We start from the raw sequence: 16,976 nt of genomic DNA, 5'->3' as shown, positions 1-16,976 counted from the left end.
TATAGTATAAACTTTTTTATTAATCAACTGGAAACCACACGCAAAGGAGGTTCCAATCGGATGATTTATCCTTAATAGTTCATTATAGATTTTTAACATGATCATATTAATTATCTTATTTTACTAACACCATACTTTTAAATATTGTCAGGAATTTATTATGTTTACTTATGTTAACAACAAATCAAGTTCTTTGCATAGCACAGGTGTAGGTTATACCATACGGTTGGCTATGAAAGTGTCAAGTATTTGTTGTATCAAGTGTTATACAAACACAAATCTAGGTTAACCATTTAACAAGTAAGGTATTAAGAATTAATAAAAAAAAATAAAACATGTTAATAACAAACTTTCTTGGATATAAACATTGAGGTCCATGTTAAGTTTATATTATACATATTCTAATACTATTAGTGAAATATTTTCACCTTGACACAATAAACTTAGCTATACATAATGAAGAAGAGAAGCATAAATAAACACCATAAGTATAGTAAAGGAAATGAAAAGCATAAACAAGAGATTAAGAAAAATATAACATGAAATAAAACTTAAACATTACAAAAAAATAATAATAATAAAGAGCATGATCTTGATCTGAATAACTAAGATGCCTAAATGCATGGCAAATGCTTTCTTTTATAGGCCAAAATTTGAAACTATTGATTTGATGACTAGTTGTTGAGTGGGTAGCCACATCTTGACTTGGTGACAATCCTTATCTTCTTGTCTGAACAAAATGTCATTGATAACGTCCGAATTTGAACCAATTTTATGTATGAAAGTTCTAGGAAATTGTCTCAGCTTTCTAGGGAAAAAAATTGAGGTCATTTAGACTTCTAAAACTCGAGATATGAGCTGAACACTGAACAGTGTCCAGGCTACAAAACAGCTTCAGACTTCTCTATTGTTGTAAAAATTTAGACTTGAAAAATGCCTTTTTAAATCTTGGACTCCACACGAAAGTTTTAGGCCTATGTCTTAGCTTTCCATCCATATAAAGCAGACTTAAATCCAAGATCTACAGCTCCAGGTATAACCCAATTATCGAATAGTGCTCCAGTTTGGACTGAACCAGCATCTCTTTTCTAAGTTTGGCCCTCTCTTGTCTTTACAATTTCAATACTTAAACTCATCAATCAATTCTTTCTTTTATGTGATACGCCTACATTTAAGATGGACATTCACCATAAATTAAAGGTATCTTATATTATTAGATATGTTCTTATAAAACATGTTTTAGTTAAGGAGTTATTGATACTTCAAATGCAAAATGATGATATAAAACCTTGATAAAAATACACTATTAAGTACTAATCATTATGGTGGAAAGATGTTGTTTACTATGTGTAGCCATTGAATAATAGTTTGATTAAGAGAGTTTTCTCTATATAGGGTAGATTTATTAGTTTTATTTATGTAAGATTCATGTTTAGTGGTATTAAAAAGAATATTGGATAGAAATTGGTGCCTTAAATGATGAAGAGATACACTAAAACATTTTGTTGTTTGTTAAAATGGCAAGCTAAAAACATGAAAGATTTATCATAAGACTTCCAACTATAATTTGACTCAACAAATAATACAATTTGATATACATATCTCATGAAAATTATGGGTATGGTTTTTAGCTTTCAACTGCAACTGGTGTTGTGTAATTTGGAGCTATGAAACTCTAGATAGTTATGAAACACTGATGAAAGGTCTAACCTGAAACCTACTGGACAGTTCCACATGTTGTTGTCATGAGCATTTTTTTATACATAAATGGTAGATTTGGGTTCATCCCCCTTATAAAAAGTTGTGTCTTTATGTCTTTTCTTTCTAATGAAACAAATCACACTTAAAATCAAGTTCTAAAACTTAGTTTATGATTGAAACACTGAACATTGTTCTGAGGGGCTTAGGCTGAATGATGAAAATAATTAATTTCCAACCTTTCCTTGGAATTCAACATTATGAAAATTATGATAAATAAAACATTGTGTACATATGTGAAACTTTATAGATTTGTCTTGTATAGTGAGATAAAAATTATAAATTTGGATGAGAATTGAAATGATATTTTTGTTATTCGTGGAACTTGTTGGTGATGTCTATCTTTATTGAATAAAAGAGGTTGTACTAGTGGAATAATATTAAGGTGTCATATCTAGAGGTCAGACACTAGGTAGTTTTTTTGCACCTTAGTTTTTTCTATTTTGTATCTTAGTCTTGCAATTTATTTATACTTGATAAACCTAAGTAAAGGTGTAAAAGTATATTGAAAAAGGATTTATGGAAAGTCAATGATTTTGTTGCTTTCATTATTAAATAAAAGTCAATGTTTGTTGCTTCCATTAATGAAAGAAAGCCAATGATTATGTTGTTTTTATTATTGAATGTAAGCTAACATGTGTTGTTTTCTTGGGAAAAAAAAAAAAAGCTAATGCTTATTGTTTTTTAGGTAAGAAAAAAACTAATGTTTTTTTTGTTTTTGGTAAGAGAAAGCTGATGTTTGTTGCTTTCTAGGGGGAAAAAAAAAGCATTGTATGCTGTCATTAAAATTATAAGGTAGCAAATGAGAATGTTGCTTATTTGTGAAATGAAAGTCAATGATTTGTTCTTCTATTATAATAGAACCAATAAGGTGAAATAGCTGAGAGAGTGAAATTTATTAGTAGAATTTCTTTACCTTAATTATGTAAATAACTAGTTTGTAATTAATCTTTTGTAAACATATAATTGTTAGAAACATATATGTATCTTTTTCTATTATATGTTATATATTTCTTTCCTTTATATATTACTTGAATGTTTGGGAGTTTTACTTTATTGTTTGTGACTTTGTGGAAATTAATTGGATGTTTGAATCCTTCGATGGTGTTGATGTGAATTAAGGTCTAAAATGGTTAGACCATGTGTTATAATGATATTTATGATAGGTTTGAAAATGTCGATAACTTAATATAGTTCAAATATAAAAGAAATTATGTTAAACTTTTGGTGGAATATATATATATATATATATATATATATATATATATATATATATGACTTTAATATTGCACATAAGCTTATTATTCGGACATAACATGTGATAAAAAAAAAAAAAAAAATGGATATTACACACGCAACCAAATGCCTTTGCTGCATCACTCAAAATTTTACATCAAATTCACTTTTTTAGATATCAAGAATATACTTCTCAATATTCTTTTAACAATTTAAATATATTTTACTCATGAATACACTTTTTTATTATCAAACATTAAACTTAAGATTTCCAACTCTTAACACTTTAATATAAGTAATATTATCATGTAAGTTTATTTCATGCTTATACACATTATATTTTTCTTTTTCATATAATAATCATCCATTTTCTTTAATAAACTAAGAAAAACTAAAACACAAATAGAACTACAACAAAACAATAGCTAAAAGGTCTAACCATTTCTAGAAACGGTCAAGTCATTTTTTAAAATACCTAGCCCTTTTTGGTAATGAAAATTTTTTCTTATTTTCTCTTGCCAAAAACTTCACCATTGCAACAAATTTGTTTTTTTACCTTTAAGATAAATCCATACAAGTTACATAAACAAAGATTTGTTCTTATTCCTATTCTGTTATGCAGCAGCTTTTCCTTGTTTTCTCAATTCCTCTTGTAACAGAAAATTTTAAATGTTCATTACAAACACACAGTGGAAAATAAATGGAATATAATTTTAGACCAAACAAAGATAAACTGGTCTATTTGCAGCTTGGAGTGATCAAGGATTTAGATTTCCTGGAGCTTCCAAGGGGGCCAAGGGCCCTCCCTGGAGCACCATCCTCTCTACAACCGGGCTTTTGATACCCCGACTACAGTTTGTTTTTGTAAGCCTCTGAGAAGCTAAGTTCCCCTCCGCAACGGACGAGTAGAAGTCTTGTTTTTTCTTCCGATCTCTTGAGCTTAACGAAAATGTTCTTCATAACCCACACCAAAACTTGTCTTCTTAATATACTTTCCTGCAATCTCTTTCGTTAATCTGAATCCTCTGCAGCTATAATACATAAAAGAGGAAAATTTATACCATGAACAGTTTTATTCAATATCTCTCACACCATTAAGAGTCTGACATCCGGATATGTGGGTGTGAAGGAAATTCCAAATCCCGCTGGCTAAAGCTGATTAAATTACGTGTTTGATGATCGCTGAGGTGTGATGAATCTCGCATCCATAGAAATAAGAAAAGTGAGGTGCTTATATATTATATGAATCAATCGTATACGTTTTTGTGCTTGGGAGGCCAGAAAGACTTGCCTGTGCGAAACCCAACAGCGCTCAGACCAGTTATTAGAGTCATTTACACAAGTAATTCATTGGTAGCTGTAATAAATGGTTACACACGTGTCAAGTTTATAAAATACTGTACATGCATAGAATAACTTTGAAGTTCTTTGCAACATTCAGCAGCAGAAACACCTCGAAGGACTCCTTCCCTTGGAACGCATGTGCTTTGCCTTCTCTTTAACCTCAAGCTCTTCATTTCTTCTTTTCTCCTCCAACTTTCCTCTTGCTCCTCCAGAAATCAAATCAATTCTCGCTATCTTGTTCTGGTAATGTTGCATGTTTCTTGCCCTTCTTAGCTCCAGTTCGCTCTACAGGTCCAGATGTCAGGATAATGGCTAGCTTAATCATTAGCATTCACAAAGCTGATTAGATAAATATCAAATATCAAAGTGAAACCTTCTTCTTTTCCCCATGGAGTTTGGCTCGCATCTTTTTTGCCTTCTCCCAATCTAGAATCTTGGATTTCATTTTCTCATACCTGAAATTTAGTTTCGACTTATTATAACCCAGACTAGGAAGTAATAGTAGTACATGGTTGAGTTTGAACTACTTTTTCAAGTAGATTTGGAACTGTTCAAATGAACTAAGGGTCACCTTCTATTAATCTTTCTTAGCTGATCTTTCTCCCAAGAATCTGCTTTGGTTTCCACAACTTGGCTGAAAGGTTGTCGGTTCATTGGTCTCACAGAGGAGGAACGACTTGGTTTTCTGGTAGGGAAAGCATTTTCTTGTCGCCTTCTGTCCTCTTCTGCTGGTTTTCTAGCTGAAGTTTCACCTGCAAATTATTCCTTTGTTACAGTCTAGCAGTAAACTCTTGTTTGGAATTTTCTTTTGACCGTTGACAATTACCTGCAACTGTCACTTCCCTGCTAGAGAAATGTCTTGTTACTACAGAACCAGCTGAAGAATCTTGTTTCGTAGTCTTGATTTTTTCCTTTGACTTACCAAAATCCCCTCTCAGCTTTCTTCTGTGGTCTGCTTCAGCTTCTTCAAGTGAGTGAATGACAAATGCAGCAGCAGCAACAGCAGTCGCAAACTCACCATCTTGGAAATCGTAATCCTGACTCATTAGCCTAGCTAGAGAAGTGCCTCCGGAAGGAACCAGTTCTGCCCCTTGTTATCTACTACAAAATAGCTAGTAATTACACTTGTTTGTTAGAATATGAGTCATTTAAATTTACCTTTCTCTCATGAATGAATTCTTAACATCAAATTCAGTCTTTTAAATCCGGAATCATATAAATAATCCATGTAGAAGAGCATAGAATGTTAATATAGCACAGGAAAACAGGACTCCAGCATATGTAGTAGAACTAGAACTTTTGTAAACATACAGTTGTAGGAACACCACGAGTACCTGTTCTGAAGGATTCTGTTCGCCGAGGCGGTATTGCTCTCTCCGTGACACTGCTAGATTCTTGCTGCTCTGGACCGGAAAATGTCATCAAGAAAAATGATAAACAGAAACCATCATACAAATTAACTTTATTTCTCATACTCGTATGAGAAAGTTTGAAGGTACCTCCTTTGCCTTGTTAAAATCTTCATCCACCACGCCAAAATACTTGCATTGTTTGCCTTTTCTAGGAGGTAGTGGTGTTTAATGATATGATTATGTGATAAGAAACAGCCTGGAAAGGAAGTCTTGCAAGATTTGTAAAGATTCAACTTTTAGATCATGAACAGAAGATTGGTGCAAGCAAGATATATGAACTATGCTTTGCATGCAAGCTACCGCTGTAGCATATTTTTGCTTTTACGGGAAGCCAAGGATCTGTTTTCCGCTTTTCATCCCGCCACTTGTGCTCCATTTCTAATTAACTACTTTCTATCTTACTTTCTACAGCTAGTTGCTAAATATACATCTTTGCACGAAGAAAAAAGGAAATGGCTCGTTTAATACTTCATTTATTCTGTAAAATTGAAGCTACAGAAAGAAAAATAAAAAATCCTCGTCAAAATTCTCCAAACTATTTTTTTATTTTTCAAATATATATATATAATAATTTGAAAGACTCAGTTTAAAAGTTTTTCACCTGAGTTTCTTTATAATTTTTTTTATTGTTTTCTAAAATAAAATAAAAAACACAAATAATATAATATTTTTAATTTGTATGCAGAAACTATTTATCAATGTAAAATATTAAAATTATTTTTTCTAACAATTTTCAAATTTAGTTAGTGTCATAGATTTATTTTTAATTATAAATATTATATAAAGTTTCCCCTTTTTAGTTGATAAGTATAACTTTTTCATGATAATTATTAATTTGAATAAAATAAAATAAATATTTTATAATTATATTATTACAAATACAAAATTATTGTTATGTTTTTTTATGAACACTAATTACAATTGTGATGTATTTCTTATTCTTTCGGTGAAAAAGATTTATTTTTGTTTTCAAGAAATGAACATGATTTTTAATTTTTTATTGGAAAAAAATCTTAAAAAGAATAAGAAAAATGTGTTCTTTTAATTTCACTTAAAATCTATGATTTATTTTAATGAAACCCGTATTTTTCATATTTGTTCTACGTTACATTTTAGTTCATGTCAATTTCAATTTCATCCTTGAAGTTAATAGAATATCTTAATATAATCAAAAGCTGAGAATGAACATTTAAAATTAAAAAAAAATCATTAAAGAAAGATATTTTCTCGATAAAATAAATATGATGAAAAACCACTAAGCTAAAAATATAACATCAACTACGTCAATTATTGTCATTGCCTCTCCTGCCCTCTCTCACTAACATATCATATCCACATGTTTTATCAAATTCTATATCAAAATTTATTATAAAATGTTGAGCAGGATTTTTGAAAAAAATCAAAATCAAAATTTCTGAAATTGAGATTGAGATTGAGATTGGGGATTTATCTATAAGTATTTGTAGAAGGTTGGGCCAAAATTTAAAAAGGAAAATAGTTTATTGTCTTTATCGTAGTATATAGAAGAAATACAAGGTGAATAATGAGTAGTGCATGCTCTAATGCCGTGTAGTAGTGCAGTTGGAAAAGAAGATGATGTTGATGACACTTTTAAGGAAGTAAAGGTGTGTTGATAGAATTTGCAAATTTAATGTCGAAAAAGTTGCCCCAAAGCTTGCCTTCCATAAGAGATATACGATTGATTTGGTTTTAGTGCTTAGTCTACCAAACAAGTTAACATGTAGGCCTAGCTCTATGAAAGCTAAAGAGATGCAAAGAAAGGTGGTCGAGTTGTTGGAAAAGTATATTCAAAATAACATGAGTATGTGCTCTCTTTCCCTTTTTGGTCTTTAAAAATAATGGTTCATGATGGATATGCGTTGAAAACCGAGTTATTAACCAAATTACAATGATGTACACGTATATGATGCCACGACTAGATGACATGCTGGATTAATTAGCAAGTTTTAGGATATTTTTCAAGATTAACCTTAAAAGTAGCTACTATAATATCAAAATCAATATCAAAATCAAGTCGAATGATAAGTGGAAGACCACCTTTAAAATGCATCATGTGTTATATGTGTTAGAACCAAATTTTGACTTTTTTTTTATGTATTTCAAATAAAAACATAAAAGCCAAAAACATTGTCTTTTTGGTAAATTTAATCGATTTTAATCAATTTTTTTTGTTTTGATAATTTTTACTTGGTTAGAAATAATCATGAAAATACAAGAAAAATACAAAAATGCAAAAAATTGGACCAATAATTGAGAATCATAGGTAAAATTGAGTTTTAAGAAATTCTATGTCATAATTGAAGCTTGAATTAAAGAAGAAATTGAGAAAGGAGCTTAATTTGATTTAATTAAAAGTGAAATAAATTAGAAGTTCAATGATAAGTTATAATTAAATAGCCAAAAAGTTCAATGATGAGGGCTCAATTAAGAAAGAAAAGTTAAATTGGGACTTAATTTGGCTTAAAAATGAAAAATTGAATAACCAAGTACTAAAATGAAAGCAATGGGAAAATTAGAGGATATATGTTAATTTGCTCAGGGTTATTATTGAAAGAAATTAAGGAAAAATAGGTTAAATTAACCCAAATTAGAAAAATTTAAAGACCAAGAACTGAAGCACAAATGGAACTAAAATGGGAGGACAAATATGAAATTTAGCATGATTTTAATTAGCCAAAAACCTTATGTTGATTAAATAAAAAAAGATGTTTCAAATTAAGTGAAACAATGTGTTTGGCTTAAGTTAGTGAAGAACAAGTTGTAAAGATTCACATCATTTTGGTTTCTAATTTTGTAGATTTCTAGGTATTAAAGGAAAATAGTAGAGACAATTTACTCTTAGGCAATCTTAGAGCTTAATTTTCATCCTAATTGATTCTTTTGGCATTGCAATAATAAAAGGAAAGTGTTCTCCAACATGTCGGCTACAATCTTGGTACAAAGAATCATGATTTAACTCCTTAAATCCAATCCAAATTTTGAGCCAAACATACTCTTCTAATTAGTCTCTTTTTGATACCATAAACTCAGCCTTTCCATTCTTGTTCAAGATCCAACCTTCAACATTTGATTCTATTTTCGACTAGGGGTTGGTGGCCAACACCTAAATTGATTTCCAATCCAGATTCATCAGGACAATCTTTAAGGATTCTATTTTCATGAAGTTAGTGAATATTTCCTTATTAGTTTAATATGGCTTGTAGTCAATCAATTGATTACATGTAGCATCAAGGTTGTTAAAATCGCGATTTTAACACGGCACGGAAAGCTTTACACAAACTCGGATCGTAAAATCGAATTGTAAAATCGTAAGATTCTAACACGGCACGGAAAGCCTTACACAAACTCGGATCGTAAAATCGAATCGTAAAATCGTAAAATCGTAAGGAATTTTAAAATATATTAAAAAAAATTCATGTTTCAAATAAAAAATTCATACATAGTTCAAGCACCTTAAAAAACATGCTTCAAATAAAAATTCATACATATTTCAAGCCTTCAAATAAAAATTTAGATTATTTTAATTAATGAAATCAAGAGTTTAATTGAAGAATTAATGAGTTTGAGGACTAAATTAAACTTTGATTTAATTAATTAAAGAAATCAGGAGTGTAATTGAAAAAATACCAAAGTTTGGAGCTGATTCAAGGAAAAATTGCTTGAAAATTAAAATTCAATGACCAAATTGAATAGTCCAAAAACCCAAGACTATTGTGTAAATAGCGCTATAACTCAAGGATTCAATTGAATTTAATCCAAGGGCACAATTAGAAATCAATTATTTCTGATTAGGGTCCCAATTGTTAAGTTTAAACTGTCTAGGGACTAAAGTGAAAAATAGTCATGCCCAAGGACACAACGGCGCCGTTTTGGAAGCATTGTTCATCGTCTCCTACACTTGCGCCATCGTCATCGTCTTCGTAACAAAGGAGCAAGGGGAAGGAACAGGGAAGAACAACCCAGAACACAGAAGAAACAAAACCAGGGAGGAAACAGAGATGAAAAACCAGAAGAATACAGGGGAAAAAGAACAAACAGCAGTAAAAAAAACAAAAACAAAAGGGAGCATGCAGCAGAGACAACAACAGAGAAGGAGAGAAGTTAGCTTTGGCCAATCAACACATCTCCGCCATTGTCTTTGTCATCAAGCTCCAGCACCAGGCAAAAGCAGAGAGGAGACGAACGAACAGGAGGAGGAAGGAGAGACTGGAGTCACTGGACAAAGGAGAAGAGAACAACCCGCCACATTAAGTTAATTGCCTTCGATCTGTTAGAGCCAATAGGAGGGAGACACGTGGCAGCAACATTGAATTAAAATTTCCTGCGGGCAAACTCGTTCAATCGGTGGTGAAATCGCGGTTTTACGCGATTTCACCTGATTTTAACGATTTTACCCGATTTTGACCCGATTTTACTCATTTCCGAGTTTTATGTACGATTTAGCACGTAAAGTCTATATTAACTCGTAAAAAACGTATGATTTTACGAGTTGAATCGCGATTTTAACAACCTTATGTAGCATTATTATATTCATATAAATATATTTTTTATATTAATAAAGGCTTAATTTATCTTTAATACTCATATAATATTATATTAATGAATCTAATATTTGATTTGGCTTCCAAATTGAGCATAAACAAATTTTTATACTCTTTTTAATTTGTACATCAATAATCACTTAATTGTGTGCCATAAAACCTATGGTTTTATTTTTGTTAAACGTAAAAAATTGGTAAAATAACACTGTTTGAAAAAGAGTTGGTGAAATAGCACACTTTTCTTTGTTGTGCTTTAGAATAGCAACATTTACTAAATGTCATGCTTCAAGGTGAATTTTCAATTATTGGCTTAATCGATTGACTGTTTCACATATAAACCATAATTTTATGAACTTTTTCTTCCAAACATGTTTTATGAGTCAAAATATAAATCTTTGTCCAACTAGTAGACTAAAAAATAGACTCCAATTAAAATCTCAAAAAGTTATTATTCACACAGTAATTGTTCTTTGTTTTTCAATGTCAACGATGTGGTCAGACTTGTGATAATAGGTGATTCTGAGCAGCCAGGTGTAGGTCAACCATAACTAAATGAGGATATGTCATAAATAGATTGTATGGATGACGTAGCATGTGTATTTATGGGTCATTAAGGCAAGTCTATGTCCAAAAGAAGGTTTGGTTATACTAGACCAAAATAATAAATCAAAAAGGTCTATTACTTTTGATTCGACAATTACATTGCGCTTAAACTTTTACAAGAGTTTTCAGATGTCATTGTTCCTATAGTAGCAATTATGTCACTATGCATACTATTGAATCTTTAGATATCAAAAATCTTGTTGAGGCCCCTCTATTTTGGTAGTTTTGAGATTTTCCTTGTTATTTTCAGAACCAGTTGACCAATTAAGACAAATGATAGCACACTTTCACCTTGTCGTGCTTTAAAAATGTGGCATTTAGTAAATGTTGTGCTTCTGAAGTGCGACAAGGTAAAAGTGTGTTATTTCTCTAAATCATTTTCAAACAATATTATTCCGTTGAATTTTTACGTTTATTGTGCTAATGGCCAAATTTATCCTAAACCTTTATCTAATTTCCAAAACAAAGAAAAACAAACATTATGTAGCATCTATGAACAAAGTAGTAATTATGGTTAGAATGTTCTTCTCGATGAATGTCTTTTATTCATTACACAATTTCTTTATTTTGTAATAAAGCTCTCCCTTTGAGTTTTTTAAAAAAAGAAATAGATAATTCATACGTTTTATGTTATGGGTCGGTTAAATTTTTTTTTTAATATAAAAAATTATTCAGATATTGCTAATATTTTTTTTCTAACAGAAAAGTTATTTAAAATTATATAAGTGTTGACTCGTTATAACCCGGTTGACTTTGTAGATAAAGCAACCCATACAACCTATAAAAATATAGTTTGACTAAAAATAAATTCAAGATGATATTTTTTTATATATTAAGATAACAACATATTGGATTGACTTCGATCACCTAGGTAAATATGTCAAATCTATAACTTAGGTTATGAGACTATAATAAACCTATAGAAAGCAAATAAAAATAAATTATGAAGTCTAATTCTTAATTACTCAAATGTTGAAGGATAAAATTGAAAAAAACAAATAAAAAAAAATGACCTAAAAAGATGACCCTAGTTCATCTTTCAAACTCACGACATTGGTCATAAGACCGAGATAACCTCATGAAAAGCAAATCGAAAAAAATTTAAAAATTCCAATCTCAGCACCTCAATATTAAAGGATGATATTAAAAAAATAAATTAAATAAAAACATAAAAAAATAACCTGAGTCATTTAGACCAAGATAACCTCATAGAAAAAAAATAATTTTAAAACAACATAAATAACCCCGGATTAACCTGCTAAATGTACAACTTTCGTTATGAAACTAAGATAAACCTCATAGATAGTAAATCAAAATAAATTATAAAAGTCAATTCTTAACTACCCTTTTTAAACCCAATGTTAATGATAAAATTTTTAAAACTTTAATTAAAAAAAATGACATAAAAATAAGATAAATCAACTTAGTTTAACCTATTAAGCACTACTCTTGGGTTATAAAATTGGAATAACCTAATAAAAAAAACCAAAACAAATTATGAAGCCTAATTCATAATCAAACACAACATTAAATGATGAAATTGAAGGGAAAACAATGAGTCAATTGGATTAATTCGTCAAAGCCACGACCTAGGTCATAAGATGAGAACAACTCATTAAAAAAGAAAATTCATTGTTAAAGGACTCGTGACCTTGGTCATGAGACCGAGATAACTTCTTAGAAAGAAAAAAAAATAACTCAATTTAACCAAGGTAAAAATACAAAAACTCATGACCTTGATCATGAGACCAAGATATCCTCATAGAAAGTAAATCAAGACAGATTATGAAGCTCAATTCTCAACTAATTAAGTGTTGAATGATAAAATTGAAAAAAAAAATCAATTAGAAAAAGGACACAAAAAACAACTTGAGTCAACTTAGGTTAACTCGTTAAGTATTATTCCTGGATCATGAGTCCGAAATAACGTGATAGAAAGTAAAACAAATTATAAAATCTAATTCTCAATCAATCCAATATTAAATTATAAAATTGGAAAAAAATAAAAATTTAATTCAAAAAAAGAAAAAAAAAAAATAAATCAACCCACAATATATGCCATAAGAGTGTGATAACTCAATAAATAAATAAATTTAATATTAAAAGATGAAATTTTAAAAAAAAATAACATTGATTGAAAAAAAAATCAAAGAAAAAAGAAAAGCATAGCACTATTATAATAAAGAGTGTTGTGTGAGGAGAGGTATAGTAAAATCCCCTCCTCTTTTAGTTTATAGTTAACTAGATTTGTGGGCCCGCGCTACATCCTGGACTCGAACTAACTCAATTTAACTTGTTAAACTCATAGTCTAAGTAATGAAACCAAGATAAATAAATAGAAAAAAAATTGAAAAAAAAATCAAGAAGCTCAATATAAAAAAAAAAAAAAAAAAAAAAAAAAAAACTCTAATCTTGAAGGATGGAAACTGAAAAAAACAATCTTAATCAATATAATATTAAAGGATAAATTAAAAAAAATCTTAATTTAAAAAAAAAAACTTCAAAGTAAATTCAACAAATAACAAAAAATAAATAGAACCAAGATAACTCAAGTCATTTTTAAAATTAGTAAGAAATTCCATATAATGTAATTAAGTAAATGCTAAAATCTGAAACTTAAAAAAAAAAAAAAAAAAAAACAACAACAGCAACTAAATCAAGAAGCTCAATTTCCAACCAATTTAATGTTTAAGAATGAAATAAAAAAATATAATTTAAATAAATTGCCAAAGGGGAAAAAAATAGCAATCAAAATAATGAAGATCAAATTTGATAGGGAAAAAAAAACCGAAGGAGGATGCAATTGTAAAAAAATAATCAATTTAAAAAACTATTTTAAATAAAATAAATAGCAATAAAAAAAAAATAAGAATCAAATTTGAGAGATGAAAAAATTAAAGGGGGATGAGATTGAATAAGAATTCTAATTTTATAAATTATTTCAAATAAAATAAATAATAATCAAAAGAATAGAGACTAAATGCAAAAAAATTACAAATTAAATGGTTGCTTTAAATTTTTGAAGGAACATGAGTGTAAATTAAGGAGGACAGAGAAAATAAAAGGAAAGAGAGGTCGTTCATGTCAAACATAATGGCCATTGGCCACACAGGATGCTGAGACAATTCTAACACCAGCATAAAGGAGGGGTTTGGTCGTCGGATGACATCGTATGTGCTGCCCAATAGGCGAGGGGATCACCCACATGCTAACATGTGTCATTTTTTAATAATATTTATATTTATTAAGTTTAAAATTACCCCTAAACTAACATGATAATAATAAATAAATAAAAACCATGTGAGAAACATAAAAACTCCCCTAAACATAAGCAAAAAAAAAAAAAACTCTATGGGCATTAAAGTCATTTTATTGTTATTATAAAAAAAACATAAAACGCTCCTAGAGTTAAGATTAATAATTTTTTATTTTTAAAAGTAATTAGGTAGTTAAACTATGGGAAAAAATTAAATGACTAAAATGTCTCCAATCAAATAAAAAATGATAAATGAATCATATAAGATGCAATCCTAATACATAGCTTATATTTATATATAAAAAAAAAAAAGTAAAATGGTAATTCTACTATTACAATAAGCTAATGGAAGAAGTATGTGCATGTTTTAGGTTTTTCTATTTTAATGGCTGCTGGACCATGGAATTTTTGGAAACATTTTCTATTTTCTAAGTAAACTAACGCACGTAGTTATGCTAACAGTCAGCTATGTATTGGGTTCTTCATTCCAAGCAAGCCATGGATTCAGAAGCATATTAGATAGAACTCTTTTTTACTGAAGAAAAAACAGTACCCCACAATTAATGCTCTTATGCTAACTCTATTTAACAATAAATATAAATAAAAGCAAAAATTGCCCCATTCACAAAGCAATGAAAACATTAACAAGAGAATTAATGCATTTCGTCAGCGTTCGCTCAACTCAATGGATAATTTTGCCTTTCTGTGAGTTCGCTCACTCTCATGTCACCTCCATTATTTGTATCTCTATCGTGTTTTTCATGAATAAGATTATTATATACAAACACAGTTATATATGTTCAAATATATAAACAGATATTGGAAATTAAGCTCCAACTGTTGACGAGGTTTTGGAATCCTGAAGAGAGATCACAGTTTCGAAAGCACCAATCAGAGCTTTCACCTTACTCTTCCTGCTCTCGACAAGCTTAACTGCAGTCTCCTCAATCATGTTATTTAACAAACTCTGCACAATTTTCTTTTCTTGCATATCTTGGTGTTCTAAAACAACTTTCTCCGATTCCATTTTTGCGCTATGAGCTTCATTTTCACAAACTTCTTTGCTCTTGAGGTTGTCCTTGCTGGTACCAGCAGTTTCACCAATTTGGCCTTCGCCAAGGTATCTTCGCCTAAATATGAGTCTCCTTGAAGTTCTATTTTCAGGCTGAAGTTCAACCACCGTTCCTGACCTAAAATTTACCTTTCTGGCTGCGGAATCTTTACCTGTAGTGGAAACTACTCCATCCTTCCTAGGCCTGGTCTTAGATGGCAGTTTGTTTGCAGCAATACTGTTCTTAAGATCAGTTACATAGCATTCACTGTAGGCACTGCTACGGGAAGACTTGGATGATGCCAAAGAAGATATGGGTGTTCGACTAATGCGAGTTGTTCCATCTTTAATATGTCTAACGCACTTCTTCTCAGAGGATGGAGGCAGATGAGTGGAGTGAATTCCTTTCTTAGTGCGCCTCATGATCTTCTTAGCAGGAGGTGCAGACAATCCAGCTGTGAGAGTTCCATTTTGAGAAAGTTTCATAGCTTTATTCTCATCGGTATCTAATTCACTGATAGGCAAAGTCTTCTTTGAAACATGCTGACATCCAGGTTGCTTGTATTCAGCCTTTACAACTTCACTTTGACCCTTCAGTTGAGAAACTCCTTTAACAGAATGTTGGGAAAACACAGAAACAACTGGTCGCATCAAGACTCTCTTGACTGATGAAGAAAGAGCTGGTGGTGCCACCAACTTCTTCTCACCAGCATCTGATCTTACCTTGAGAGGTAATAAAAGCTGTTTTGAAAGTACAATTTCTTTCTTGGTTGATGATGAAACGTTTCGCCCAGTGACAACAGGAACGCTGGAGTTGTGTCTTTTTGAGCCAGGAGATGGAGATGCTCCCTGTCTTTCTGCTAAAATTACAGTCTTCTTCATATTCATGCCTTGCTTTTCTTTGATGCTCTTTAATATGGGATTCCTTGTCTTCATTTTTGAATCATGTTTTGTTCCATATTTGCAATAATCATGGCAGGAACCAGTTGACGATGCGAGATAGCGTGAAAGAATATTTACTCTAGTGTAGGGGATAGTTATATCCCCAGTGGAGTACCTCCTTATACGGCCACCTTCAGGCTCGGTATTCTCTGGGATCAGAGATTCATTTTCATGAATCGGAAAGACAGAACCATTTTCTGGGATCGTTGACATACAACTCCTCTCTCTGATCACATCGTTAGTTTTTTCAATCATTGCTGCTGAAACGAAAAGGGAAATTCCCCAACCCTGCAGCAGAAGAGAGGAGAGGGACTTTTTCAATCGAAACAGCAAGAGAGAGGACAAAATAAATCAAAACAAAAGATAGACAATAAAAGTACGGCATATTGAAGATAATATGAATCACTAAGCTTAACAAGAATCACAAATCATGAGCAATGAAGATCTCGAGTTCTTAAAGTTAACTTCATGAGGAAGATGAAAACAAAGATCTTCCTGAGGGCACTGGTGATTTTTTGAAGGAAGCTTGTCAAAATAATAGCTTAGAGAACTAGACCTTCAAAAAACAGCAAAAACTTCATGCCCACAAACATAGAAGAGCCTCTCGCATACCAACTCAAACTTGTCTCGGCACCTGCTAAAGATTTAAGATATGAACATGCATGATTGTAACATTAGGTGCATAAAAGAAATGTAATAGATGCAGAGATCTGAAAAATGAATTCAAGGCACCTAGACTGGAGACAGAGAAGGAGAGGAAGATATTTAAGCAATTGATGTTGTGAATTTCATTGTTTTCTCCATAAACAAAT

General features: G+C 30.7%; 2 protein-coding genes across 6 annotated transcripts; both read right to left on the bottom strand.

The window, feature by feature from the left end:
* Positions 1-4,315: 4,315 nt before the first annotated feature.
* On the bottom strand, positions 4,316-5,979 carry LOC118050476 (uncharacterized). Of its 5 annotated transcripts, none has more exons than XM_035060830.2 (6): positions 5,838-5,979; positions 5,650-5,741; positions 5,165-5,450; positions 4,910-5,090; positions 4,712-4,793; positions 4,316-4,623 (listed from the first exon to the last, which is right to left on the bottom strand). In XM_035060830.2, exons 3-6 carry the CDS (start codon positions 5,382-5,384, stop codon positions 4,432-4,434), a joined length of 675 nt encoding a protein of 224 aa, XP_034916721.1. In that variant the 5' UTR covers positions 5,385-5,450; positions 5,650-5,741; positions 5,838-5,979; the 3' UTR covers positions 4,316-4,431. The 5 variants fall into 5 exon arrangements, with proteins under 5 accessions (XP_034916721.1, XP_034916718.1, XP_073261143.1 ...); XM_035060827.2 differs by having other exon boundaries at positions 5,673-5,741; XM_073405042.1 differs by having other exon boundaries at positions 4,316-4,351; positions 4,448-4,623; positions 5,673-5,968.
* A 9,018-nt stretch (positions 5,980-14,997) lies between these two features.
* Positions 14,998-16,419, bottom strand: LOC118050475 (uncharacterized). The gene has a single exon (XM_035060826.1). It carries the CDS (start codon positions 16,417-16,419, stop codon positions 14,998-15,000), a length of 1,422 nt encoding a protein of 473 aa, XP_034916717.1.
* Between the last annotated feature and the right edge of the window lie 557 nt (positions 16,420-16,976).

Source organism: Populus alba, chromosome 15 (assembly GCF_005239225.2).
Source record: "Populus alba chromosome 15, ASM523922v2, whole genome shotgun sequence".
Taxonomy (NCBI): Eukaryota; Viridiplantae; Streptophyta; class Magnoliopsida; order Malpighiales; family Salicaceae; genus Populus; species Populus alba.
This window is presented reverse-complemented; position numbering and strand designations above follow the sequence as displayed.

What these genes read in the sequence shown, in the direction of transcription:
- LOC118050476 (XM_035060830.2), bottom strand. Translation starts at nt 5,384, where the DNA reads ATGAGTCAGGATTACGATTTCCAAGATGGTGAGTTTGCGACTGCTGTT. An exon ending in CAGGGAAGTGACAGTTGCAG is followed by an intron (nt 5,091 to 5,164) that starts GTAATTGTCAAC and finishes AATAATTTGCAG; the next exon opens with GTGAAACTTCAGCTAGAAAA. An exon ending in TCCATGGGGAAAAGAAGAAG is followed by an intron (nt 4,624 to 4,711) that starts GTTTCACTTTGA and finishes CTGGACCTGTAG; the next exon opens with AGCGAACTGGAGCTAAGAAG.
- LOC118050475 (XM_035060826.1), bottom strand. Translation starts at nt 16,419, where the DNA reads ATGATTGAAAAAACTAACGATGTGATCAGAGAGAGGAGTTGTATGTCA.